Source organism: Pelmatolapia mariae, linkage group LG23 (genome assembly GCF_036321145.2).
Source record: "Pelmatolapia mariae isolate MD_Pm_ZW linkage group LG23, Pm_UMD_F_2, whole genome shotgun sequence".
Classification (NCBI taxonomy): domain Eukaryota; kingdom Metazoa; phylum Chordata; class Actinopteri; order Cichliformes; family Cichlidae; genus Pelmatolapia; species Pelmatolapia mariae.
The window spans coordinates 11,513,376-11,541,199 of NC_086246.1; the positions used below are offsets into that span (position 1 = coordinate 11,513,376).

The window sequence follows — 27,824 nt, forward strand, 5'->3', positions numbered from 1 at the left end:
CACTCCAAACGACCTGAGTCTCCGCAGCAGGTACAGCCTGCTCTGCCCTTTCCTGTAGAGGGCGTCTGAGTTATGAGTCCAGTCCAGTTTGTTGTTCAGATGAACACCAAGGTACCTGTAGCTGTCCACAGTCTCAATGTCCATACCTTGGATGTTCAGTGGTTGCAGTGGAGGATGTTTGTGCCTGCGGAAGTCTACCACCAGCTCCTTGGTTTTACTGGCATTGATCTGGAGGTAGTACACAGGGTACAGGGTAGTATTACAGGGTACAGTTTTAATTAGATAGAAAATGAAAAAGATTTCTAACTCAAAGAGTGACTTCGCAGTAGAGTCGTACCTTAAGAGCATTAAGTACTGTTTACGTTTCTCTGTTCTTCTGTTCCACAGTACAGCACTCGAACCCATTTTCCTTAAGAGGAAAACTTCAAAGTCCTTTTGAGGCTGCTTATGCTACATGTGCGAATCTTTTTTTATATGAAGCAGCAAAATGTTCATGTGAGAAAACAGTCATGCTTAAAAAAACTGACAGTGGGTGGGCTGAGCTTGTTTACAATTTTTAGGGTTTGCTGGATTTAAGATGCAAGCTGGAAACATCAATCACAGACGTACATTTCTCTAGAGGACAACCCCCATCTGCTGGGCAGCATCTCATGGCAATTTTAGTTAAAGTGCAATTCTCTTGAACCAACGTCTTGAACCAACACAGAAAAGAGACGAACTGTGCCATGCCAAAGATGAGAGCGTAATACTGACACTTCCCTCTGGCATAGGAAATAAATGCACAAGGCTTGCCAAGTGCAGCAAGCTGTTGGTCCTGGCTTGGACATAGCCAGGACAGACAACACACATGCCAAATGGGGAAGGTGAAGTCCAATCTTATTACACCCATAAGACAGGCCAAGTGATTACTTTCTGCAGTTAAACTCCAATGCAGTGCCAATCCCATCAGCAAGAAGAAAGCTGAGGGAGAGGGGATTCTCAGAGGCTGGCATGTGAGAAGACTGTGTCTTGTTTTGAGGTAATGACATTGGAAAATATACTAGGTATGTGTACAGACATGTATGAAATTACATGCAAGTTTCTATCTCAAAACATAGGCTTCACATTGTATCTCTAAACGTAAACACCCGTGATGGCTCTTCATATCCTCATAACCAGCCAATCTATGTGTTTTTATGAGGAATATGTTCAGGTTTTTGATGTACAGACTGCTCTTTTCACTTCAGTTACTTAGCAACTAAATGACACGTCACAAAAATAAAAACATAAGGCCTGAGCAGGGAGAAAAACTTTGGAGAACAGAAGGACGTCACAGCGACTGTTCGCAATAAATCTGTCTCCTCGAGGCCGACATATATTCAAGGTGGGAGTGTCAACCTCGAGGCTTTCCTCCCACGTCAGACCATTAGCGCATCCTTCCTTGGCAATACGAGTCATTAAAGCCACCCGAGCTCTGGGTTAAAGGACAAGAATGACAACTGGGTTGTTAGAAATTAATTTGGGCATCTTCCAATGTCATTTATAAGCCTGCGTGTCGCATCACCATCATTACTGTCTGACATTGGCTGGCTGGAAAAGTTCATTCGATTAGCTTAAGTGAAGGAAAAGTTGTCTGACAAGTGTTTGCTCGTTAGCTTTATTTCTTTCACGCTGCACCATAAGGGTACTTGAGAGAAAGCCTTTTCTGGTCGATGTTTAGGTCTTTTCATTGGAGGCTTCATTTCAAGGGTGACCTTTCACTATGCCACTTCCTCTCTTCCATCTATATCAGAGTGAGGGTAAGCTAAAGGGCTCATTATATCTGAATTGCTCTCTGGACATAGTGCGTGTTATAGCACCTTTTGTGTGCACTATGGATGATGTGTGAATTGAACAGAATAGACCTAATAATTGGTGATTTGAAGGCTTACATAGTTCACGTGGGTTTTCTTTACAACAGGTGCCCATTTGTTGAGATTCTGTACCTACGCAGGCTCCAGAAATGCTCAAAAGCTGCACTGAGTCAGCAGTGTAATAATATTATAGCAACACATTTTTGTAGACTATGAAATGAAGGATAGAAGTGACCCCTTTAAGACATTTCTTTAGGTCCTAAATGCATGGATCCTGTAATTTATTGAAATAACAGAGGTTTAGCCTGCTGGTCAAAGCTTGTTCATTTCCTTTTCTTGGAGCTGGTGTTGCATGCCAACACAGGCGTGGATAGGTCATCAGTAATACCTAGTAGAGCGTTGAAGGGAAGACAAATGAACTGTCTGTTGTTACAGTGTGTGTGTGTGTGTGTGTGTGGGGGGGGGGGGGGGGGGGGGGGGCGTTACAGGCTGGGTTCAACACAGAAGCAGCATACATTTACTAGAAGCTGAGCTGCTGGTTTCCATCACTAAACCCTGTGGCGGAACAGCAGCCATGACAAATGATGCAGGAATTGGCATGCCAATAGGATACAAGACACAAGCTTAGGCACCTGGAGCTTGTGGCACTGGGAAAACATGCTGTTGGCTGGAATTACAAATGAGTTAACTGCAGTGTGGAGCTCGCCAACCTTATAGGTAACTGCTGAGTTGGAGATATCAACAAGATTGTGTTTTAGCTATTGTAGTTTCAGAGGACAAAGGAATGAGCAATGCAGGAGCTAGTTCTATCTGTTGCTGAGGCTCGTGGGGCATTTTTACAAGCTTTCTTACAAAAGATTAAAAATACAGTATCAGGCTTCAGAGCAGACCAAATTTCAAGTCCTAAAGGGCCTCTTACATTGTCTTTCCTCCCTGAAATTCAGTTTAAACTCATCTCAGGAAGAACCCCATTTGAAAGACGGCGTAATTGTGACTGGACTGCATTTTCTGTTAATGTGATGGGGACATGTTGCAACTGGCAAGTTAAAATTAATTTACAAATACCACATTTTCTGATCTGGAAATTTTAATTTAAATGAAATTGAGATCTTCCTCTAAATGCTTTTGCTCCCTAAACTAAGCCTGGATGCTGGTTGCCAGCTGTAGTGTCTATGGAAGCATAAGTCACCCAAGAAATGATTCTTGCTCTTGTGGCAATGTCAATTACCCCAGTAAATATTAAGCTTGCAACATATTAACTGGGTGTTCAGTTCTGAGACTGCTTTCTGCACAGAGGAGACAATATGTGTCACACCAGCCAAGACCTCATCCCAACTGCGACACATGGAGGAGGGAGCATCATAGCTTGGGCTGCTTTGCTGCCTCTGAGCTTGAATGGCTTGCACTTACAGTGGAGTCAATTTTTTATTTATTTTTTTCTTTTACAGGAAAACGGTGAAGCACTCTTTAGAGGAAATGTACGATGCAACGCTTTTGGTTTTGGAAATTTTGGAAAATGTTCTTTTGTTCATTGAGCTGCTGATTAAATTCGTTCTTTTTAAAAGGGGTGTACTCATTTATGCTGAGCACTATATATATATATATATATATAAGGGACTGCTCTCACAGCTAGAGATTGACGAGGTACAACATAAATGCTACGGCAAGGGGGAGCCAGGACGCCAGGTCAGGGGGGAGATATCGTCACCCCCACCCGAGATTGGGTACCAAGCCCCAAGTGTGCAAGGAGAAGGATCATTGAGTGCGAGAGGAACTGACCTGAAAGATAGGATCATGGCCAAGCTTGAAACCTGGATCCCCCGTAGCCGGTTACCAAGACAACGTGAAGTACCCTCAGAAGGTCTGCTAGATGATGTGAATGCAGCACTACGGACGATACTTACAGCCACCATTACTGAGACAAACAAGCTGATCTACAGTATGGCAGCAGTGATCAGTGAGATGCTTGGCTACATGTTCAACAGCCACAAGGGGCAGTACCCTCCATGGAGAAGGAGGCTAGAGGCTAAGATCAAGGTAGCACGGAGGGAGGTTAGCCAACTATCGGAGTTGCAGAAAGGTATGATGAAGAAGGTGCCTAAGAAGTACAGTAACCTGTCCATACCTGAGGCCTTGGAAACTGCCAAGCAACGACTCACAGCCTTGGCCAGCCGCTTGGCACCAGAGAGATAGAAGGCAGGAGAATAAACCAGCTGTTCTCCACGGAACCAGCCAAGGTGTACTCTCAGTGGCAAGGGAACAATATGAGAACAGCACCACCAAGGCTGGAGACGGAACACTACTGGAAGAGCATATGGGAGAGGGATGCAACCCCTAACGGCAATGCTCAGTGGCTAGTGGATCTGAGTGCAGACCACAGCAACTTCCCTGAACAGGGTCCAGTAATCATCACAGTGGCAGGCATCCAAGAAAGGGTCTCCAGTATGAAGAGTTGGACAGCACCAGGCCCTGACATGGTTCATGTCTACTGGCTGAAGAAGCTGACTGCACTCCACAAGCGTCTGGCAGCACAAATGAACCAGCTGCTAGTCGATGAGAGACACCCAGAATGGCTCACCGAAGGCCGGACAGTCCTGATCCTCAAGGACCCCCAGAAGGGACCGGTCCCCTCCATCTACTGGCCAATAACCTGCCTCAGCACCACGTGGAAGCTCCTGTCAGGCATCATAGTGGCTAAGATGAACAGGCACATGGGTCAATACATGAGTGGGGCACAGAAAGGGATGGGCAAGAATACCCGAGGCGCAAAACACCAGCTACTGGTAGACTGAACAATCAGCTGCAAGACCAGACTGACCAACCTGTGCACTGCCTGGATTGATTACAAGAAGGCCTCTTGTAATCCTTTGACTCCCATCACCCTCTGGAACACAAACTTGGAGTAATCAGGACCCTACACCACCGGGCAGAACATGTTCCCTCCAAGCCTGAGGGAAAAAAGAAGGAACACACACACGTAAAGGAAGCACTCAAAACATGTGGTTATCCTAACTGGGCGTTCATAAAGTCAGCAAAGAGGCACAGAAAAGAAGATCAGACACCAGCGAGGGAGGATAAGAAAGACAGACGCAACAACGTTGTCATCCCCTATGTAGCCGGTGTATCAGAGAAACTCAGGAGAGTTTTCTCCAAGCACGACATCCCAGTGTACTTCAGACCCAGCAGCACACTCAGACAGAAACTGGTTCACCCAAAAGACAAAACTCCAAAACACAGACTTAACAACGTGGTGTATGCTGTACAGTGCAGCGAGGAATGCCCAGACCTCTACATTGGAGAGACCAAACAACCACTTCACAAGTGCATGGCACAACATAGAAGAGCCACCTCCACAGGACAAGACTCAGCAGTCCATCTGCATCTTAAGGATAAAGGTCACTCTTTTGAGGATGCCAATGTTCACATTTTGGACAGAGAGGACAGATGGTTTGAAAGAGGAGTGAAAGAGGCCATCTATGTCCACTGTGAGCGACCATCTTTGAACAGAGGCGGTGGTTTACGACATCAACTGTCTGCCATTTATAACCCAGTTTTGAGTTCCCTCCCCAGACGCCTTAATGCCCACTCACATCCTGCGCCATCTGACCTCAGGAATTCACATGACAGGGTGGGGCCAGGTTTCACAATGAGCACACCCGAAACCTTGGCTGATTAGGTCCCACACCCACTTTCACACCTTGGCTCATGTGATTAGAGGATCACCAGGGGGTCCTTTGTCCCTCTTTGGGGGGATACTGCCACTTGGTTTAAATCTGGGACTCTCGGCCATTTGACCTTAGAACTGAAGAAGCTTCTCGGATGAGAGGTGAAACGTCTTCAAGCAACTTAAAGAAGTCCAGACGTTTTTCTTTGCAACTCCTTTGACTACGATGACCTGGATGACTGAGAACCTTCACAGACATACAAGAAGGCCTATGACTCAATGCCCCACACATGGATCCTGGAATGCCTAGAACTATACAAGATCAATAGGGCCCTAAGAGCCTTCATCAGGAACTCAGTGGGGATGTGGCGTACAACACTAGAGGCCAACTTCGGGCCTATAGCACAAGTTACCATCATATATATATATATATATATATATATATATATATATATATATATATATATATATATATATATATATATATACATATATACATATATACATATATATATATATAAACACCCAGCGGTTTATCCTTCAAGCTCGGGTCCTCTACCAGAGGCCTGGGAGCTTGAGGGTCCTGCGCAGTATCTTAGCTGTTCCCAGGACTGCGCTCTTCTGGACAGAGATCTCCGATGTTGTTCCCGGGATCTGCTGGAGCCACTCGCCTAGCTTGGGAGTCACCGCACCTAGTGCTCCGATTACCACGGGGACCACCGTTACCTTCACCCTCCACATCCTCTCCAACTCTTCTCTGAGCCCTTGGTATTTCTCCAGGTTCTCGTGTTCCTTCTTCCTGATATTGCTGTCATTCGGAACCGCTACATCGATCACTACGGCCGTCTTCTTCTGTTTGTCTACCACCACTATGTCCGGTTGGTTAGCCACCACCATTTTGTCCGTCTGTATCTGGAAGTCCCACAGGATCTTAGCTCGGTCATTCTCCACCACCCTTGGGGGCATTTCCCATTTTGACCTCGGGACTTCCAGGTTATACTCGGCACAGATGTTCCTGTACACTATGCCGGCCACTTGGTTATGGCGTTCCATGTATGCCCTGCCTGCTAGCATCTTGCACCCTGCTGTTATGTGCTGGATTGTCTCTGGGGCATCTTTACACAGCCTGCACCTGGGGTCTTGCCTGGTGTGATAGACCCCAGCCTCTATGGATCTTGTACTCAGAGCTTGTTCTTGTGCTGCCATGATTAGTGCCTCCGTGCTGTCTTTCAGTCCAACTTTGTCCAGCCACTGGTAGGATTTCTGGATATCAGCCACCTCCTCTATCTGCCGGTGGTACATACCGTGCAGGGGCCTGTCCTTCCATGATGGTTCCTCGCCTTCCTCCTCTTTCTTGGGTTTCTGCTGCCTGAGGTATTCACTGAGCACGCTGTCAGTTGGGGCCATCTTCGTGATGTATTCGTGGATGTTTCTTGTCTCATCCTGAACTGTGGTGCTGACACTCACCAGTCCCCGGCCCCCTTCCTTCCGCTTAGCGTACAGCCTCAGGATGCTGGACTTGGGATGAAACCCTCCATGCATGGTAAGGAGCTTTCTTGTCTTTATGTCAGTGGCTTCTATCTCCTCCTTTGGCCAGCTTATTATCCCAGCTGGGTACCTGATATAGATATATATATATATATATATATATATATATATATATATATATATAGATAGATAGATAGATAGATATATCTATATCTATCTATCTATCTATATATATATATATCTATATATATATATAGATATATATATATATATATATATATATAGATAGATAGATAGATAGATAGATAGATAGATAGATAGATATAGATATAGATATATAGATAGATATATCTACTCGGCCTGTCATCTTTCCACCTTGCCAGCTCTTTCTGTTGTGGAAACCAGCCCACCCAGTGATGCATTACCTCACCTCCTATTTGCCCTGGATCACAAGTAAGACAAGCCCATTCATTCACTGTGGCCCTTTAACTCTCCATCAATTCAAACTAACATTGTGTTTCCCTGTTCGTAGACTCTCCCAGTTCTCTGGCGTTGTATCAGTCTGCAGCCTTCTGTGTTTGTCTACAGTTTGCAAATAAACAGATTAATCTCACACGGTGTTGTCTGAATCTGCTTTTTGATCCCGAAAAGGTGTAAACATGCCAAAATCCAAAAGAGCATTAGAGTAACTAAAAACAGGGAGGCAGAGCTACACTAAACCGAATGGGGAACAAGGCAAGAGAAAGATTAAATACACACCAGGTACAGAGGAGTGAAAAGGAAAAGGAAAACTCCAACATAAACAAAGGCAGGAAAAAGAATAAAGTAGGCTGTTTTTTTTTAACAAAAGGGAGAAATAAAACTAAAACATGAAAGAAGCAGTAAGATAAAGAGGGCGAGAACACAGGGGGCACGGAAATGGGAAAACTCTTCAAAAACACAAAGGAAGAGAACAACTAAGGATTTAAAACAACAGAACTTCACAAAGATGCAACATTTTAGTTTTCAGAATATTTCGCTTTAGAGTATCGAAACTCCAGGAAAGTGAACACCCCTAAGAAATATTTCTAAAGTCTCATGCACATGCTTTATAACAGATATTCATTGCCACAGCAAATAGCACAAACACTACGCTACGTACTGAACAGAATCCACTTTTGGGGATTTCCTTACCTGGATGATTGAGCATGCATCTAAACAGCAAGCAGCACAGATTTAATTGACAATCAGGAAACACAGCATATTTTGCTGTTCGCTCTGACTGTGTAAAATATTTAAAAAGCCTGTGTGGACTTATGCACCGCCTGAGAAAAAAACAAATGTGTTTCTGTTTTGACGCAGGGCAAAATTCACATCTCTGAAGAATAACTTGGAAAAAAATAAAGCGTACTTTCTGCTCCAAGACGATAGAATAAAGTTGTGGCCGGGCGAGTTGCTATGGCGATGACTCCCGAGCATTCAGGCTCTTCTTCATCTTTGTGAGTTTGAACTTCCTGGGGGCTTCTTGTTCCCCGTGGACTTTGATTCATACCAGCCTGCATTCGCTTGGGAAGCTGACTCGCGATTGTTTGTTGCTATTTTATTATTCACCGCTCTTTTTCATGTTTTGAGTGCTGAATACTTATTCACAGTTTAGCTCTCCTGTGCTTGAGATGACATAGTGATTCAAAACTTTAATGCAGAGTGATTAATGCTTAGGATTTGTGTATTTTAATCCAGGAAACGGAATACAGTAATCATCTCTTATGTGTTTATTTTTGTTGGATAATTAACACCGAGCACCCTAAACCAAATGTGTCTCTATAATTACACTCTCCTGCAGATGCAGTGAAAGTAAGACATCAGCAATCACATATATACCTCTTAAACAGTTTTTTGTGTCCCTTGCAGGACTCAAACATGGCAGCGTTTTAGTCTGCAGATGGTTTCTGCAAACATTCGTCACATGTAGATGCACAAACACATCAGCCGAGGTTTACCAATGCTAATAAGAGCTTAATTTATGATTTCATCACCTCTTCTCTGTGCTTTCTCTCTGCCTCAACACTTCAGTCTGGTGGAGTCCTTTTATTCCCCTGAAGACATTACACTGGCTTCACATGCTCCCTCAGAAGACGTTAAGAAGCATTTTAAAAAGAAATCTGGTCTCATTTTCCTGTAAGTCAACCTCAGAGGAGGAAGTGCAGCTTTACAAAACATGTAAAAAAAAAAACTGCAAACGTGAAATGGAACAGATGATAGAAGATTTTTTTCTTTTTTCATAAGTCACATTTAGACTCAAGTGCAGAAGTTGTAGGTGAAAAAAATCATATTTCATCTGGTGCTCTGAGGTGAAACTGTAGAAAAATCGCTCTTTGCAATTATGAATTATTCTGCTAAAGGAACAAAATGAAAAAACTCCAGCAGAGGCATGTTTTACTCGCAGCCATCTTCCAGAAAGGCATTATAAATAATTGAGAAAGTAATTTACTTATGGTTGCTTCACCAGCGTTTGCTGCTGGCTGAAAACAGTGTAACTTTTCAAGAATGGAGAAAGGCAGCTTTGTTTGCAGCAAGTAAGGTCAAGGTGTGCAGAGTTCCCTCCGAGTAAGTAAATCCTTCAATTAAAGGAAAAATTTTAAAATCACTCTAATGAGAGGTTAACTAAGAGCAAATGATAATGAGCTGCTTAAAAGGCCAATAATCTGTCAGGCTTAATTACTTGTTGCTTGAAGAAACTATTAAATGAGCAGCTGTGATTTGAAAACTCGCAAAGCAAAAAAGATTTGTCACAAATGTGAGGTTACGCTTCCATCGCCAGGGAAGAGACGTCTGTGGACACCACAGCCTCCAGTTTAGAGAACAACTCGGGGTTGCTGTGGTTCAGCAGATCGAGCAAGACATCTACTAAGCAGGTAGTTGGGGGTTCAATCTCTTGCTGTTCCAGTCTGCATATTAAAGTGCAAGATACTGAACTACAAGTTGCTCTGTGATGTGTTCAGGTGGTAAGCTGTGTAAAGCGCTTTGCATGCTTGAGTAGAAAAGCACTGCATAAGAACTTCTCTGTTGTCTTGAGATGATCAAAATTTGTTCCATGGCTTGTCTGCAGAACTAAATACACAAATGAGGAGCTGGTTTATTTAAAAATAATTAGTTCTTCTGTGCAACCCAAGACACCTGATGGGATTTTTGTTGACAGAGATAGAGATAAGAAAGAAGCTGTCGCATTTCACTTTTGGTTTGCATCAGGCGTTATTCTGTGGATGTGGTCAGAGCTACATTTTCACCCATGGAGGGGCATTTTTACTTTATTTTTTGGAGTCTTTATTGTGTTTTGGTAGCCTTGGCATGGTTTGGGGTTTGCCTGGAGTTCCTCTGTGGCCTTTCAGTTTTTCCCCCTGCAGCTGGCTATGGGTGGCTCTTGCTCTGAGCTTCACCCAGTGCTGGAGCCTTCCCTGTTCATTGCTCGTCGTGCTTGTGGACCATCTGGTGATCAGTGACCATCAGATTTGCATCAATCAGCATGGTAATCAGGCTACACTAGCTCTCAGAGTGTTTCGATTGCTATTCCTGCACTAATATCTTGTTTCTTTGTCTTCATACCCTAGAATTACTTGTTGAGCAACTCATCTAGAAGAAAAACTTTTCCCAGGATTGACAAGATGGTCTGCATTTAATGAAAAGGGAACTAAGGGAAGTTACTTGCCAGTCGCACCTGCCTGTCCTTCCTCCAGTGCTTCAGGTTATCTGAGGAACCCAGTGCAGTCTCTCTAAAAACCAGCAAGAAGCATGATTAAGATGTTCTAATTACACCTCCGAATATTGTGTAAATAAACTTGTTGACAGCAGCCTATCTGGTTGTTGGGTTGTGAATTTAGGGTCCAAAACTTTAGAGCCAACTTAGGCTCATGACAAGCCTAATGTTTGTTTCATTGAGCATTAATACTTGCAGAGCAAAAGCTTGTAGCTGTTGCTTTAAATGCACTGGAAATTCTAGGAAATACACTTAGCTCTCTCGCCAAGAAAAGAGTAAATAAGCGTCGTTATAAATAACAATTTGTCCTCGGTGACTTGCCTGGTTAAAGAAAATAGATGAGGTGACTGAATTTAACCCCAGCAGAGGCTACTTGTGTGAAAACCTCTAAATCACAACACTCATGGCAGGGATTTAATATGTCCTCAACAAGAGTCGACTCAGTGAATATCGCTGTATTAACTAATTAACAAATCTATAAGCCATGTGAGAGGACAATAAGCCACAAAATCCATAAAATCATGAACCTCACTATGTTGTGCAAGAGCACTTTTCAAGTACTGCTCAAAGTACATTTGTGCATGACAGAGAGAGACACCAAGTGTGAGAGACAGAGCAGTAGCAACCTGGTGTGCCTAGTGTGAGGATACTGTTACAGGCCCACAAAGTCCACAATAGGAAGTCAGTGGCAGGTTTGTCAGTGTGACGATCCAGGTGTGCCTCTAGCTGTATTTGTACAGCAAACATTTATTTAAACAAATATTAGAACATTTGTATTCTGGGATGATGAACTTGAACAGCAAAGTTTGCAGTGAAAAGAAGAAGTCTGAAAACAAAATTAAAGATCCCGAAAAGTCCTGCAGGAAGCTCAAACAGTGGCTGCATTGAACAGGCCTTGAGCCTAGAGACGGGTCCTTGATTATCTGGAAACCGCCAATCAGTGGGGGAGAGCCTACATTCCCCAGCTCATTGGTGAGTGGTCACTTGGGATGAATCACAGTCACTCTGAAATGAATTGCTAAAGCTCAGTCATGCAGAACTAGAGACCGGTCAGTGACCTCCTTTGAGCCACAGGTCACCAGCAAGAAAACTATATCCCCCAACCTGTTGGTGCAACTTTTACTTTGAAAGTGAGAACAAAATGCTGCTTCATCTCCAACTGAATGGTGGGGAATATTTAATTTCTTATTGGTTTGTTAGCCCTTTAGAGTCATTGAACTTACATGTGAGTCACTGACCCACCCAGCCATCATGTGATTCTTACTAGTCGTTGAGGTCCCATGTGAGTTGTTGACCTACTCGGTCATTGTGTTAGTCATTAGGGTTGCATGAGTCACGGTGTTGATGGATGGTAAGCTGTCTGGTGAAGGATGCTTAGTGACAGTTGTTCCGGCTTGAGGTAGATGCCTTCTATCACTCCTCCTTTGAATCGGCACTTTTCTCTGGCCAGTTTGTGTCTATTATTGTACTCAAATGAATGTCCTTTGTCCCTGAGATGTAAGTGGACTGACCCGAAAAGTCAGTCCACTTACAGAGGTTTTACACGTTTCTCTACTGAAAAACCATGGCTATTCAAATAGCTGAAGAATCAATATATTCTGATGTTAAGTCATCTGTTAGAAACGGATGATCTTGGTGGTGAAAAAATCTCAGGTAAATCCACCTGTTTTATTACAAACATTCAATCATGTAAAATTAATTGTCTTTGAACTGCATTTTCCTTGCTTACTGCCACAGCGCCACATGCATAAATAAAAGTGCACACACCCAGTCCTAAATCACATTCACTGACATCCAAATATATTTATTTTTTACTGTTATTCAAGTTGCTTCAGATCTGTCACATTAATTTCTGTATTTCTGTAACAAAAAGCTTGATCTGATACTAAAGGGGGAAAAAGAACTACATATTCAAAATACATAAGTGCTCTGTGTACACACTGCTGTGCATAGACAAACATAGGATTTTGAGTTTGCTACAGTTTTTGTTATGGTCTGATCTCAGGTCAACTCTTTTTTTGAGTTGGTCTTCCAAGGAGGGATGCCACTCTGTTCTACCTCATCTTTTACCTGTGAATAACAATAATGCACAATGATTGCTTGTTCTTCCTCCCCACTATCCTTGTAGGCACTCAGCTTATTCTTCATTATCTTGCAAGAATAAAATGCTGAAGTTTGTCTATTTAACATTACCTCTGTCATGTTTCTCAAATGGACTCAGGTGCAAACCAGGAATCCTTTGCAGGGAAACAGTGATTTTATTTACAGTGAAAACACCAAGAGCAGATATATAAAATGTGCAGGGAGGGCTTCAGGGCTCCGGGGTCAGTGGGGGGAAGAGGGATAGGTCCACACACACACCTCTCTTCTCAGAATTCCTCTCCACTCTCCTCTGCAGCCACTCAGACTTCCACACACTTCACCACTCTTCGCTCACGGGACTCTCGGGTTTATGGGAACAGGTCCAGGGAAGATCTATATACACAGAGACCTCAGTTAGCAAGAGGTTCAGAAACAAACACATGGATTCAGATTACAAGTGACGGATAGACTGACGCAGATTACTCAACAATCCAGTGACGAGTAGCACAGAACCGCCATCTTAAATAGGGCTCAGGATTACAGGAGATCAGCAGCAGGTGCAATGATTGGAAACAGGTGCGTGGGCCAGAGGCGAGAGCTTGTGATGAGCACCGCCCAGGCAGAGGAGAGAGAGAGAGAGCACATACAAAACAAAACATATTGCCTAGCACAGGGCCAGCCGGCGAAACATGGGGAACATGACATCCTCGGCAGCACTAAAGGTTTGATGATTCCACAAAGGCTAAGTACCTGACACTCCATGCTAGTCAGCTAGAACTGAAAAAGAGTTTTTTGATTTGGAAAAAATGAAACATGTTAGCCATAATCTTTAGCACAGGAATCAAGCTTGGTGGAATGGCCAAAAATAGTAGTCCATAGTCTCCACTGATGACCATGTTGAGGCCTAAAGTAACATAATTAAGGGTGTCAATATTACAGTCATATCTGTGACATTTTGATAATCAAGCTAGCCATGCAGTGTTACAATAAGCTAATAGCTTCCTGCTCGACCCGATTTTCTATATATGGTCATGTCCACAATGCCTAATTCAAGGCTTCAAACTTCAATCAATTAACCACACTGTCAGCATCTCTCTTTTATATGGATTTGTTGCTAATGCTGTTGTTTTTGTTCCAGCATTTAGACATTTAGATAATGTTCTCTAGCTTTTGCTAATCGTAAAAATGGCAACGAATAGTTCATTCAACAACCATAAAAGAAAGCCTTGAGATGTGCCTGTCATCTTTTGGTTCCTTCCCACTTCTGTAGCTGATTTAGACATTATACTGTATGATATACTAGCTTATGTCTATAAACTTCTTAAGTTTAAAATCCCCTCCAAGGAGCTCCTTGGTGTCCTTTTTTCCTTTGAAGTGTGTACAGAGAAGTGTGAGTTACATATATGCTAAGACCTTTAAAGCTCTGTAAGGCGTTAGGAAAAAAATCAATCATTCGATCGATAAATGGCACAGATAGATAATTTGTCAGGAACTGATGTCTTCAGCCCTAATGCAGACTGTCTGATACAAGAAAAGCCTCTAGAAAACACAGGACTTGCAGACAACCCTTACAACTATTGCTGTCAGAATCCGATTTTAACAAATATGGCCTGCATGGGGGGTATATCACGAAAAAGCCTTTGCTGTCCAACAAAAAATACAGTTTGCCCTTGAAGGCAAATAGCATGCTCAGGACAAATGGATCAGTAGAAATATATGGCCGTTTTTTGGGTGAAGAACTGTGAAGCACAGAGGTGAAAATGAAACTGTTTGATGTGGCTTTGCTACCTGAGGGACTGGCCAGCTAGCAGCCACTGAGTCAGCTATGAATTCTGGATCATGTCAAAGAGTGCTTGAAAATAATGAGAAGCTATCTGTCTGAAAACTGAAGTTGAACTGGAAATGGATCTTTCAACAGGATAACGATGCTAATCATGGTAGCAAATCCACCAAGGAACAGCTCAGAAAGAAAAAGAAATCTGAAATATTGTGAAGTATTATTGTGGGGGGGATGAAATGGGTGCTACATGGGTATAATACACGCCATTAACACACACACACACACACACACACACACACACACACACACACACATATATATATATATATATATATATATATATATATATATATATATATAGATAGATAAATCAACAAAAACCTTTAAAATTTAGGAAAATATTTCAGTTTCTTTAGGATGAACTTTTATTAATACAGGTTAGCCAAAGTGATATATGTCATATGGCAAAAAAGTAAAATGTATTTCACAAGGTAAATCTTAAAACCTTATAATACAATATATATTTAAAATGCTTTCTTTCATTATTCATATATATTCATTTATAATACACATCTCTTTCCATTTCAATAAATTTTAAATCTCACAATCTCATCCACATAAATGCAAATGTACTGCAAGAGGAAAGAGTGCTTGGGCATTGAAATAAATCCACGAGGTTCTCCAATGCGCCAAGTACTGGCAAATATATGGAAATCACTCATTGTCTCCTGCCTTAATTACAAAAGCACACACAAAGTGGATGCCGCCAAACCAAGTGTTTACACGTAAAGCTCTCTCAGGGATTTTTGTGTGCCAATTGTCTGCCTGCTGAACTCACAACCACCTCTGCCACGTCCTGTAAACTGCTCGTGGACAGTGCTTGTGTCTGCAAATCTCAGCTGTCACCCATACGCTATTGTCATTCATGTATTCATATGCCTCTGCACCGAAAGGGATAAAAAGCTGGGTGGTGAGTGGGTGGCTGGGGGAATGCAGGGACAGGGATTGCAAAGCAATGGGACGACATGAAAAAAGGGCCACACTTGAAAGTGACAGGATGTGACAGCACTAAGCTGTCAACATGCACCATATATAGGACAAAGGTATTACATCATGCTGCTTAATACAAATACAGTTTATATGCTGTGAGGCCAAGTGATACAATTAGGACTGAGCACAGTGTTAAATTATTCACAGCAACACATAATTTAATGTAACTGATTGAATTCATGAATAAATTTTGTGGAAATGTGGTTTGTTAATGAACAGCAACTGCAACTTCCATTCAGACAACTGGAGAAGTTCAGCTTATTTATACATTTTTAGTCAAACAAATGCACAGATTATGCATTATGTGCAGGATTCAATGGCTAATTAAAGTCCATGTTTGGGTTGAGTTGCTTCCCCGGCTAGGGGAGTTTAAGTATCTCGGCGATGCAGACGCTGTACTGATCTGTTGTGGTGCAGAGAGAGCTGAGCATGAAGGCAAAACGTTTAATTTACCGGTTGATCTACATTCCTGCCCTGTTGGTGATGAGCATTTGCTACTAACTGAAGGAATGAGATCACAGATAAGCAGCGGAAATGAGCTTTCTTCGAAGGCTGTCTGGGCTCTCTCTTCAATATCGGGTGAGCAGTTTGGTTAATTTGGAAGGGCTCACAGTAAAGCTTCGTCTTCATCCAACAGAGCCAGTTGAGGTGGTTGGATGTTACTAGGATGCCTCATGGACACCACTTAGGCCAAGCTAATTTCTCCAACTCATTCGGGGAGACATCAAATGAGCTGGAGGAGCACAAGTAGCTGAGAACAAGGACGACAACAGTCTAAGTCTCTGTTTTAACTGCTGCAGTTATAACTTAAATGCCATGTCCCATTTTGGACCCGGGGGTTTTGAGTTTTTGTGGAATCATTATGGTTTCTTTTTGATATTTTATGCTTGAGATTTAGATTTAGTTTTCCCTTGTGCTTTGTAATGTTCGCCATTATGTTGTGTGTTTCACCTTAGTGTATGGTAGTGTATTTCCATGCCAAATTCCAGTGTTTCTTAGTTTGTATTTGCAGTCTTTACTGTTAGTGTTTACTGTGTTGTGAGTCCTGCATTTCAATTCAATTCAGTTTAATTCAGTTTTATTTATATAGTGCCAAATCACAACAACAGTCGTCTCAAGGCGTTGTATCCCACATAGCAGACAGGTCTGGCCCGGATCTGGTGTCAAGCCGGCACTCCTTACTGACTGGTGGCATGGTAAGTGGTATGTCATCCAGATATGGGCCAGGCCTGACAATGATGGCACTATTTATGTTCCTATTTTCCTATTTTAGTTAGAAGACCCAAATGCCATGTTGCAATACTATACTGTTATGGTAGCCAACGTTTCAAATGCAGGTTTGACAGGTTTGTGAGTGTACACTTTATCCAAAACCTAGTGAGGGTTTACTCGTGTTTACCATCAGGTGGCTGTAGCTCAGGAGGTAGCGCGGGTCATCTAGAACTCGGAAGGTTGGTGGTTCGATCCCTGGCTTCTCCAATCTATATGTCAAGAGCGTGGAAGTGTATGAATGTAGTTTCATATGATTACCTACACGATCCTCATGAACATCCCCAATTTGGAAAGTTGCTGCTGTAGTTGTAAATTTGTACATTTTTCATAACTATTAATTGTTGCTGACACATCCAACAGTAAATCACAAACTATGCTTTTCTCCGGGATGAGTCTGGACATATATCACAGCTGTCAGGACATTTTTATTGTTGACTGCACTAACTGTCTTATCATATCACTTTAATGAGTCAAAAAAATGGTTTCTTTTCCCCAGGTAGCTAGGTAATGGTAAAAATACATTTATGGTATCAGAGTTTACTGTTGTCAGATAAATTATTACACAGAGAAGGAAATCAATAAATCATCAGTAGATATGCAATATATGCACATAGCTAGACTGATTCAGTTGTTGATTTCTTAATGCGTTTCAGCACTGGTTTTCTTCACTCACCTGTATCACTCACTATGGGTTTATGAACCATTCTGCATTTAATCATTAGTTATTATTGATCTCTGGCTCTCTTCCATATCATGTCTTTGTCCTGTCCTCCTAACCTCACCCCCAACCGGTCATGGCCGATAGGCACGTCTCCATGAACCTGGTTCTGCGGGAGGTTTCTTTGTGTTAAAAGGGAGTTTTTCCTTCCCACTGTCGCCAAAGTGCTTGCTCATAGGGGGTCATGTGATTGTTGGGGTTTTCACCGTTTTCTCTGTATTATTTTATCTCACAATATAAAGCACCTTGAGGCAACTGTTGTTGTGATTTGGCACCATATGAATAAAATTGAATTGAATAATAATGTAAAACTGCTTTTTTGCCCTGGGCAACACTTCTTTGCACATAAATCTCTTAAGAGGTCAAGCAGGGTTATTTTCTTTAAGAATGTCAGGAACCGAGGTGTATTAATTGAACGAAACTAATAATATAACTTTAAAATGCATTCTGGTCTCCCACTGCAGACCAGGTTATAAAGACTTACATGTAAGAACAATTGGGTGGCACAGTGGTGTGATGATTAACACTGTGACCTCACATCAAGAGAGTCCTTGCTTTGAAATTGCCAGCTGGCTGGGGCCTTTTTCTGTCCTGTTTGGCCAATCCCTGTTCCCTCCATGCCCGAGTGAGTTCTGTCCATGTACTCCAGCTTCTACTCATGGTCCAAAGACATCCATGTCAGGTTAGCTGGTGATTCTAAACTGGCCATATGTGTGAATGGTTATCTGTACCTCTGTGTTAGCCCTTTGACAGCTAGGATAGGCTCCAGCCCCACTGCAGCTGTGAAATGGAAAAAGAGAGTTTCAAGATAAATCTGAACAAGCAGCTAAAGAATTCTCACATTGGAATGGGTTGCTTTGCTACCATTACATTAGGTATTAATCACATTATATATTTCTCTTGATTCTTATTACTCCAGTCTGTGCTCCTTTGTGTAGGCTTCATAAATCAAACTTGTTATGAAAGACCTGAATGATGTGCATTTGTCATGCTTTTGGAGGCATTTCTCATCAGTTTTCAAAGGCAAAAATATGAAATTTACACTGCAGGAGAAGATCCCTGAGAAACACATTGTTAGTCTCAACCTGAAAACAAGAGCTTTGTACTTAGGTAATGCTTACTGTAATTGGCAACACTGCCGCAGAAGGTACGTAAAACATACCACAGAGATAATGGAACTCTTTTCAGTGTTGCTCGTAGCAAGGGCAGGTTGGAGGATTCAAGCAGGTGAAATCTGCACTTCTCCTGCTAATTCACATCCTAATGTTAATGTTTGCATCAGTACCCAAAATACATTTTCAAGAATGACTACTGATTTAAGTTCCTTAACTAAACTTGGTTGATACCAGTTTTCTCTGCTGCATGGTAGATCAACACAAGAATAAAGCCAGATTTTATGTACCAGGCTTATTTAATACATATCAGCAAATGTTTAACACAGAGTCGTCAGATGTGCCTATCTCATCTGCCTTAATCACAGGGTGATGGTGCAAAACTGTCCAGAGAGCTTGAGTTTTGTTGGTGTTGGGAAAGCTAAAAAAAAACAAAAAAAAACCTGACTAAATGCATAAAATGTGCATAAATGTAGAAATACACCTGAGTCAATTATGTAGCAGATTAATTTTTGAAGTCAGTTGATTTGCAAAATGAAGCTCTACGTATTTTATATTATATATCAACACATTGGCCACTTTGTTTGGTAGTTGTTGGACCAACTCACTGCATTTAGACATTGAATTGGGAAGAAAATATAACTGAGCATCTTTCAACATGACATGGCTATTGGTGCCACACAGGCTGGTCGTCAACTGGGATTTTCTCATACAACAACCTAATGACCAAAAAAGAAAAATATATGAGTGAGCTGCAGTTCTTTGGGGGATTCTTTTGTTGTGTTGATGCCAGAGGTCCGAGGAGAATGGTCACAGATGAAATGATGAGTGTTGATTTGTACTGCAATATTTGGATTGTATGCTGCGAATCTGGTTTTAGTCATTTGGTTCAGTTATTCTTACCAATTTTATTTGTATGAACTTTGTGTTTCTTCTTTCACTTGTGTTTATTTAAATGATCTGTGTTTTCAAAGATTCCAAAGTGGGTGAATATTCAATATGCTTCATTTCATTTTCTGCCCACTGTTGAGTGCTTTAATTATATAAGATATTTCAGCTGACATCAGAAAAACGTAACACTGTAAATTTGAAGTGTTTAATATCGAGCATTTTGCTCATGTGTTCTCCAGTATGTGGTCTTTTACCACATGTTTGGGTAGGTAGGCTATAATCTGAAAACAAACAACTCTTCTTATAATGATGTATAGAATTGCTTTGGAAGTTCAAAGTTAAATAGAAAATGTTTAAAAATGACATATTTATCTGAATGTCATGAATTTCTCTCTAGTGGTTTATTATTGAAAAACTGTCATTATTGGCAACTTCTTGAGAAACTCAAGAAGACAGAATGTATTGTGTTTAGTTTCATATGTAAAGCTTAGTTGAGTATGTTCCACAGTAAGAATTGTGTGGGAGGTGTGAAGGTTTAAAAATAAGCTGTGTTTTCTAACTAAACGGCTGAATTGAAACTGTTAGAATCTCTATAAAAATGAGTCATTCATCTGCTAATATAAAGTTAAACTGGAAGATTGAATTCTATTTTTCAAAATTGTATTTAATGTTGTGGGTTTTTTAGTTTTCTTTTATTAAACAGGTACTGGTATGCCATCTGGACCATCTGCCTTTCCAGTATTCATTTCCTTCATAGCTACCTTTATTTCCCTCCTTACTAATTAGCTGCACTTCATTATTCACAAGTTTCCTTCCATTCATGCTCCTCTCTCTCATTGTCTTCATTCATCAGCTGCTCAAACTACTCCTTTCATCTTCTCAGCACATTAACTCGTTAGGAGATTTTTGTCTCTGTCCCTAATCATTCTAACCTGCTGCACATTCTTTCTATTTTGGTCTCTCTCCCTGGCCAACAAGCTGTTTTCTCCTTCTTTAGTGTCCAGCCTCACACACAACTCAATATGAGCCTTTTCCTTTGCTACTTCCCTCTTTGCTCTATGCCTCCCAGTATTCCTGTAGACTTTCTTCATCTCCTTGACCATCCCACTTTTTTATTTATTATCATATTCCTATCCTATATTCCTATTCCACCAAACACCTTCTTGGCAGTTTCCCTCACTTGAGCTGTTTTCACCTACCACCCAGAGTTTTACATTTTATTCTTAACACCATACCTATCAAACACCTCCTTGTCCCCTACACGTCTACTGAAATTCACTCCAATCACCAGTCTCTCTTCCTGGGGACAATCTCTACCACTTCACCCAACTTACACCAGAATTCCTCCTTTTCTTCTGGCATCCAGCCTTTATTATCTCCCTTCAACAATCAGCATCAAACATTGGGTTATCAGCTACAAACTCATTATCCTATCTAACCTTCACCTCAACAACACAATTAACATACTCTTTCTTTAAGGTTACTCCTACTGCATTTTGCTTTTTCTGCTTCCTACCATTGTAGAACAATTTGATTCCAATTCCAGTGCTCCTGGCTTGGCTTGCCTTCCACCTGGTCAACTGCACACACAATATACCTCTACCTTTCTTCTCTCCATCATATTAGCCAGCTCTCTTGCTTTACCAGGCATAGTGACTACATTTAAAGTCCCCACTCTCACAGCTACACTCCTGCCTTTTCTTCTCTCATGCTGCCTCCGAATAGCCCTTCGACTGCTAATGATGGAATTACAATGATATTGGTACAGATTGTCAATTTCTTATATTGTAACATTATTAACTGAATGATAACAAAGTTTGTTTGTTTGTTTGTTTATTTGTTTGTTTGTTTGTTTTGGGGGGGGGGGGGTAATTAAGATTTACTGCAAATAAAAAACATTTTAAAGAAGAAAAATACTCCACTCCTTGAAATTGTGAGGCATTTATTTTTTCATTTAGTTTTTATTTAATTTTCAGTTCTGGACATGACAGCATGACCGCATGTACAATACAACACTGAACGAAGAGGTTTCTAGAGCAATTTCAACACATAAACACACTTTGCAAACTTTCCAAGCTATTAACATTTCCCATTCTGCACGTCCCTCCTCTCCTGCTTCCCGTTGAACATGTTTCTGTTAAGGGGACCTATTACTCTAATTACCAATCTTTTTTTGTTATCCTCATGCACAGATATAGCTTTGCATTGTCCAAGCTAGATTGTGGGGCATTTTATCTCATGTTTTTTTTATGCTCCTAACCCTTCTTGTTCCTTTTGGGGGTCAGCTGCCAATTTTTTTAATATAAATTATTCATTTTCTCTTCAGTTTACAGCTTGAGCATTCTGCTTTCAGCGATTAATTTTATGTATGTTTGCCCAAGTATTTGATCCTTTGCTATACATGAACAACAACCATTAATACATTACACATATGACATAAAGTAAGGCAAAGAATAACAGGTCCCCTTTCATTCTTAGCAGGTAGGTAAACTTCTGCATTGAACAACTATCTCCGACCATCTCATACCTTTCTTTCCCTGAAGGATCAGCTTTACATTATAGCATTCTTGCTAGCTATTAGCAAGGTTTTCACCAAACATTTGTGTTTTCTCTCTGTTTCACCTTCTCAACAGCTGGTTATATATTACACATGTAAAGCTTTAGTTTAGTTAAACATGAGAATGGTTGACCTCTAAGGTGCCGCAAAGCCTCTAAAACTGCTGCTGAGTCGCTACAGTAGTTGCTTTTGATTTGGTGAGTTTAAGAAGAAACTAGCTAGATATTCCCAACTAAACTGTTGCACTTTGTGCTGCAGAGATTTCAGGCAGATTCACATTTTCTGATATGCACTTACCACCAGTTCTCAAACAAGCAGAATAAGTGGATGAACAGTCCTCACCTCTTTCATTAAAGCTCTCACATTAGTAAGTATATGAAGAGATATGGATTTTTGGGCCATTTATTGTACACTTTGAGGTTTTTAATTACATAGAAAGATTAAAAACTTGTGTTCCTTTCTCCTTTCTGTAGTATAAGAAAGTGTAGTGGGGGGAAACATTTACCCAGTTTACCCAAAACAGGACAATAATTAATTAACCTCCTACGACCTGGCGTCCACATATGTGGACATCACATTTTTTGTTGTCTAGACCAAAATATTAAATTTTGCTCTACAAGGGCCTGATATCCACTTACGAGGATGTTAGACTGCCACTGTTCTATCGAAATTTAAAGCGAATGTCCTCGTATGTGGATCTCATTTTTCTCAGAAACAAAAATCAGGCAAAAAAAAAAATCATGTAATTCTTTGTTTTTACATTCATCAGGTCCCAATGAGCCCAAATAGCAAAGAGAAAATATAAATGGATGCCATGAAAAAGTTCGGGTCTTAGGAGGTTAATGATCAATTATGTCATCCTAAGGGGAAAAAACAATATTATACTTCATTTCCATTAAAACTTTTACTTGTGGCCAAATATGGTAGTACTCCTTCAAAAGCCATAATATCAAGTGGGAAAATAATCATAAATAAATAGGCTAGTGATTAATTACCATTAATATTAATGATAAGATCAATGATTAATGAATATAAAAATAAAATAATAGTAATAATAATACTGGCACCAGAGAAAGAGATGCCCTGAATGACTGAAGATGAACAAAAATGGAACCGAAATCCTTCCATTCGCTGTAGGTTAGCAGGTCTTCATTATTTAGCAGTCTGTCTCCATCAAAACGTTCACCTTAAGTAAACTTAAAGACAGAATAATATGTACACAGAATTTATATTTTCAACATAGTTTTCCCACTAAAATGTCCGTCCCAGCTAGCGAACAAACAAAGCCACACAAAGAGCACAGGCACTTGATGTTCTTTTCAGGATGCAACAAAGCAGATGCTGCCAGTTAAACTGGAGTAAAAGGATGTCACCAAAAAAGAAACAGTATTTTCTCCACTTCACATTCTGCAACCATGCACGAAGAATTTAAAGAAGACCTTTGAAAAAGACCTCTAAGCAACGGCATGGATATTACTCAGCACATGACTCACACCATAATAAGATGAAGAGCGACAAAACAGAAGATTAAAAAAAAACCAGGGAAAAAATAAAACAGATGGCACATACACTGTAACCACAGCCACTGATGCGACCACCCGGCCCTCCTCGAGGCTTAGCAGGTGCCGGTGGTGCTTACAGTGGTGTAGCTGAACTTGGACATTGAGGTCGCCATCGATGCGCCCATGGAGGTGGCGTTGATGCCGTCTTCCCCACCTTCCCTCCCGATGCACCAACAGCATTTGCGGCACAGACGGTTGCGACCGCAGCAGGCAAAAGTGGACAGCAGAGCCTTGCGAAAACGTGTGTTCATGAAGCAGTAAATGATGGGGTTGACACAGGCCGACGTGTAGGACAGGAGGTGGATGAAAGAGATGGGTGCTCCCGAGAGGGCTTTGGTGACAGACTTCATGTCAAAGGCTTTCCAGGTATTGACTGTGAACAAGGGCATCCAGCAGATGAAGAAGAGTGCTACGATCACCATCAGCATGCGGATGACGCGCCTCTTAGCCTGCAGCTTAGCCTCGGAGGTGTTGCTGCGGGCGCGCTCAGTCTTGACCTGCACGGTGCTAGATGAGGCAGAGAGGGTGGGAAGCTCCACAGAAGAGGAGGGCTTTTTGGATACCTGGATGTAGCAGCCATCATCATCGTCATTCGGCCCTGTCAAAGGTCTGTCTACACCATTTTTCTGGGCTGTAGAAGTACAGGGGGAATGCGTAAGTTTGAGTCGCCTTAAATCACGTGTCATTAACAGAAACAGGTGACACATGATTACAATACATCTTGGCTTCCTCCAGCTGACACAGCTGCAGACAGTTAGAAACACCCCACCTCACTAACAACTGAAGTGGTTACATTTCATAACACTGAACAAACCCTTTAGGGGGAATTTCAGGGGTCAATAAATCAATAAATTTCAACAACATTTAAGTATTAAACAGTTACCATAAATGCTATCCTGGCCAGCACACGTTAACATTAGCTGTTTAGCTATTAGCAATTACCCGGTAGCCACATTAGTTACCTTTTATCATAAACATAGCGGCTAGCAGACTGTAGTTAGAAAGAAGATGAATAATTAATGCAGGCTGTATGAGTATAAGGCTGTATGAGTCATGGATTAGTTATTGAGCCCTGACAAAATGGATTACAAACGAATGGAAAACCAGAGCATTCTCATTCCCAACGCGTCACATACCAACGTAACACACGCTCCAGCCGTGTATTCCAGCCCTAACCCAAACCTTAACCCTAACCTTAACCGTATCAGATAGTGTTTTCCAAAGTGATTCATGATAAGAAGGTAAAATAAATGTACATGTGTGGATTCATTCCAAACGGTTCTCATGTTTTTGAAAGCGTAACATACCAACATTTTGACACATAGCGTCAGTATGTCCAGAGTTTGGAGAACTAATTTCACTATTTGTTTATTAGTAGGTTCTAAAATATATTCTACCTCATGATCTTTAATGAAATAATCTAAGTAATTTGTAAAATGAATAAAATTGTGGCTAGGATAGGCTCCACCCCTCCCTGCAACCCCGAATTGAATAAGTGGAAGAAAATGGATGGATGGATGGAAGGATGAAATAACATTTCTAAACTTAATCTTAAATACTTATTTTGTTAAATCTTACCCTCAAACACTCTCCGTATGTATAACCCATGTGAACAAGAACTAGTCAACGGCAGGGATGAAAAAACTCCCTTTTAACAGGAAGAGACGTCAGGCAGAAACCAGGCTTTCCTCTGATCTTAATCATGGATTAGCAGGTGTGTTTGGGTTTACTTCACATGCAGTGTTGGGTGTTAATGACATTAGATTTCTCAGTAGTGTAACAATGTAACAAATTGCTTGGAGCACTTTAGCCTTCATTTCTGCTTGTTCACACTTCTACAGTGGAAACAATGTGGCGATGGCTTTGAAAGGTTCATTTCCATTCTTACACTCTTTCACCTTTTTAGAACACCTGAATGAAACAGATTTAAACAAAAAGACTGTGATGCCAACCAAAATGTAAAACCTGATTTGCAACGCATTGTCTGCTAGTGTCTGAAAATTGCATAATTATCCTGTAGCTTAAAATAACCCTAACCCAACTCTACACGATTAAACTCCATGTGGAATTCCATGCAAGGATGGAAGTTTATTTTGCTACGATCTATTTTCTAATTTTATTTTAGTAATAAATTACCATCACTACTGAATTCTGTTTCACATGTTCCCCACCTTGATGAATCACACTCAAGACTGGACTCCATGGAAACTGGTGCTGCTGATACACACAGTTATAGCAGCAGTTATAATTGACCTAAAGTGACCGCATTTCAGCTATAACAGATATATTTTTTCTGTTTCTGTTTAAATGGAAAATATCAGCCGCAAGACAACAACCCGAGTGGTTCCAAGGACAGTGGAGTATATTTTTGGATGGAACAGGTGCAGAACCTCCAGGTAGCAACAAAATATGTCATTCTCTGCTTGAGGCAGATTACACAAATGTCCCTTTGTATGTGTGTAGAAATATTTATTTGCTGCTGTTGCCTGGAAATGACAGTGTGCTATCTAAGTGCATAACAATAAAACTCCAATAGGCACATGTTTATTTTCACAATAGCATATGTCTTATATTTACTAGCCATTTATAGTCGGGGAACATTTACTGACCCTTCTGATCGTTTCCTGCCTTCCACATGTAATTTACGGCAGCCCCATTTGGGTCTGGAGAAAGTGATTTTTCATCTTCACTACAAGTTAAATCAATGCAAACAACAATCCTTTCACAATTGGATTAAATGTATAATGGATCTCACCAGTGGCCTCCTTGCTCTGGCCCAGCTCAAACTGAATGCCCCGGTAGAGCTCTCTGGAGATCAGACCATAGGCTATACTCATCACCACTCCCGGGATAAAGAACAGAATGAGCAGCAGCAGCACGTACCTGAAAACAGCCAGAATGGAATAAGAGGGGTGTAAAAATCACAGATTTGCAACTAAATCGGTCCTCAAAGCTGAAGAAATCAAGCTGAAAAATTTGCTTGTGAGCATAACAGTTTTTCTCTTTGCCTCTGTATTGCCATGCACATCCAGGAGATGGGCTAAAGGCCCTACAGATGCTCCTCCCAACAGTTATCTTTACCCCCTTTGCTTCTTAGCAAAATGTACTGCAGCATCTCAGTTCAGTTCTGCAGCTCCTCTCTGCAGACCATGACCCCCCTCAGCACCCTGCAGTGTAACCCGCCTTTACACTCTGGTTTTTTGAGCTGTTTACCTCTGGTGATACTCTTTATGCATAGCGTTTGCATATATCACAAGTACTGTTTTGTTTGGTTTTTTTGCCGCAGCCTTTAACTTACTTACTGTACATGAAGACCAACTGGCATAATAATTACTACAAATTCTTTCCTTAAACACCTTTTTAAGATGCATGACACGACAGGGCTTTGCACCATGCTTTTTTCAGTGTCAATATCCCAACATATGTAGATTAGAAGATCATAGTGTAGAAAGTACTGTTTTTGTTTTGTCATCAATCAGTACAAGTTTGAGGATCTTAAGACATGTCTGAAAAACACTGGAAAAATACAATCCTTAGTTTGATAAGTTGGCGCTGAAGAGTCCTGTCCATACAGGACTATGTCATCTGCATAAAAATGTATTTTATATGTTTAGTTTTGCTTTACTTAGAAAAATGTTTGCTTTGCTTACAAAAAGACTATGATCACATCTCACCCAGCAAAAACTTGTTCAAAAGACAAATTTCTTTGTTTCTCAACATTTTCTACAGGTAAAAGGCAAAAATATCAAATATTATAAAAGTTATAAAACCTATCCATCCATTCTTATGGCCATGGGTGGTGTCTAAAACATTGTCAACCACTATACTGCCAGGTATAAAATATAGTACATTTGAGTTAAATCTTTTTGGTAGCTGTCTTTTTTCGTAGCTCCAGCACTGTGAAAAGATATTTGCCTGCTTCTTTATTTCTTAGTTTTTTGCACATTAGCCACACTAAAATATAAATCATTTCCAAAGCATCTCAGTCTCATTTTATTCCAACTTTGACTAGGCCACTCCAAAACCTTCATTTTGTTTTTCAAACCATTCACACCATTGCTGGTGTATTTCAGATCACTGACC

The 27,824-nt window shown here is 41.0% G+C and overlaps 1 protein-coding gene across 1 annotated transcript in view; it reads right to left on the reverse strand.

Annotated features, from left to right (window-relative positions):
• Window positions 1-21,599: 21,599 nt before the first annotated feature.
• The window catches only part of LOC134620519 (cholecystokinin receptor-like), a 68,325-nt gene continuing 62,100 nt past the window's right edge, over window positions 21,600-27,824 (reverse strand). Inside the window, exons 4-5 of the mRNA XM_063466717.1 lie at window positions 26,497-26,624; window positions 21,600-24,372 (exon numbers count right to left, since the gene is read on the reverse strand). Coding sequence (XP_063322787.1) covers window positions 23,795-24,372; window positions 26,497-26,624 — 706 coding nt within the window. The 3' untranslated portion in view covers window positions 21,600-23,794. The remainder of the gene's footprint in view (window positions 24,373-26,496; window positions 26,625-27,824) is intronic.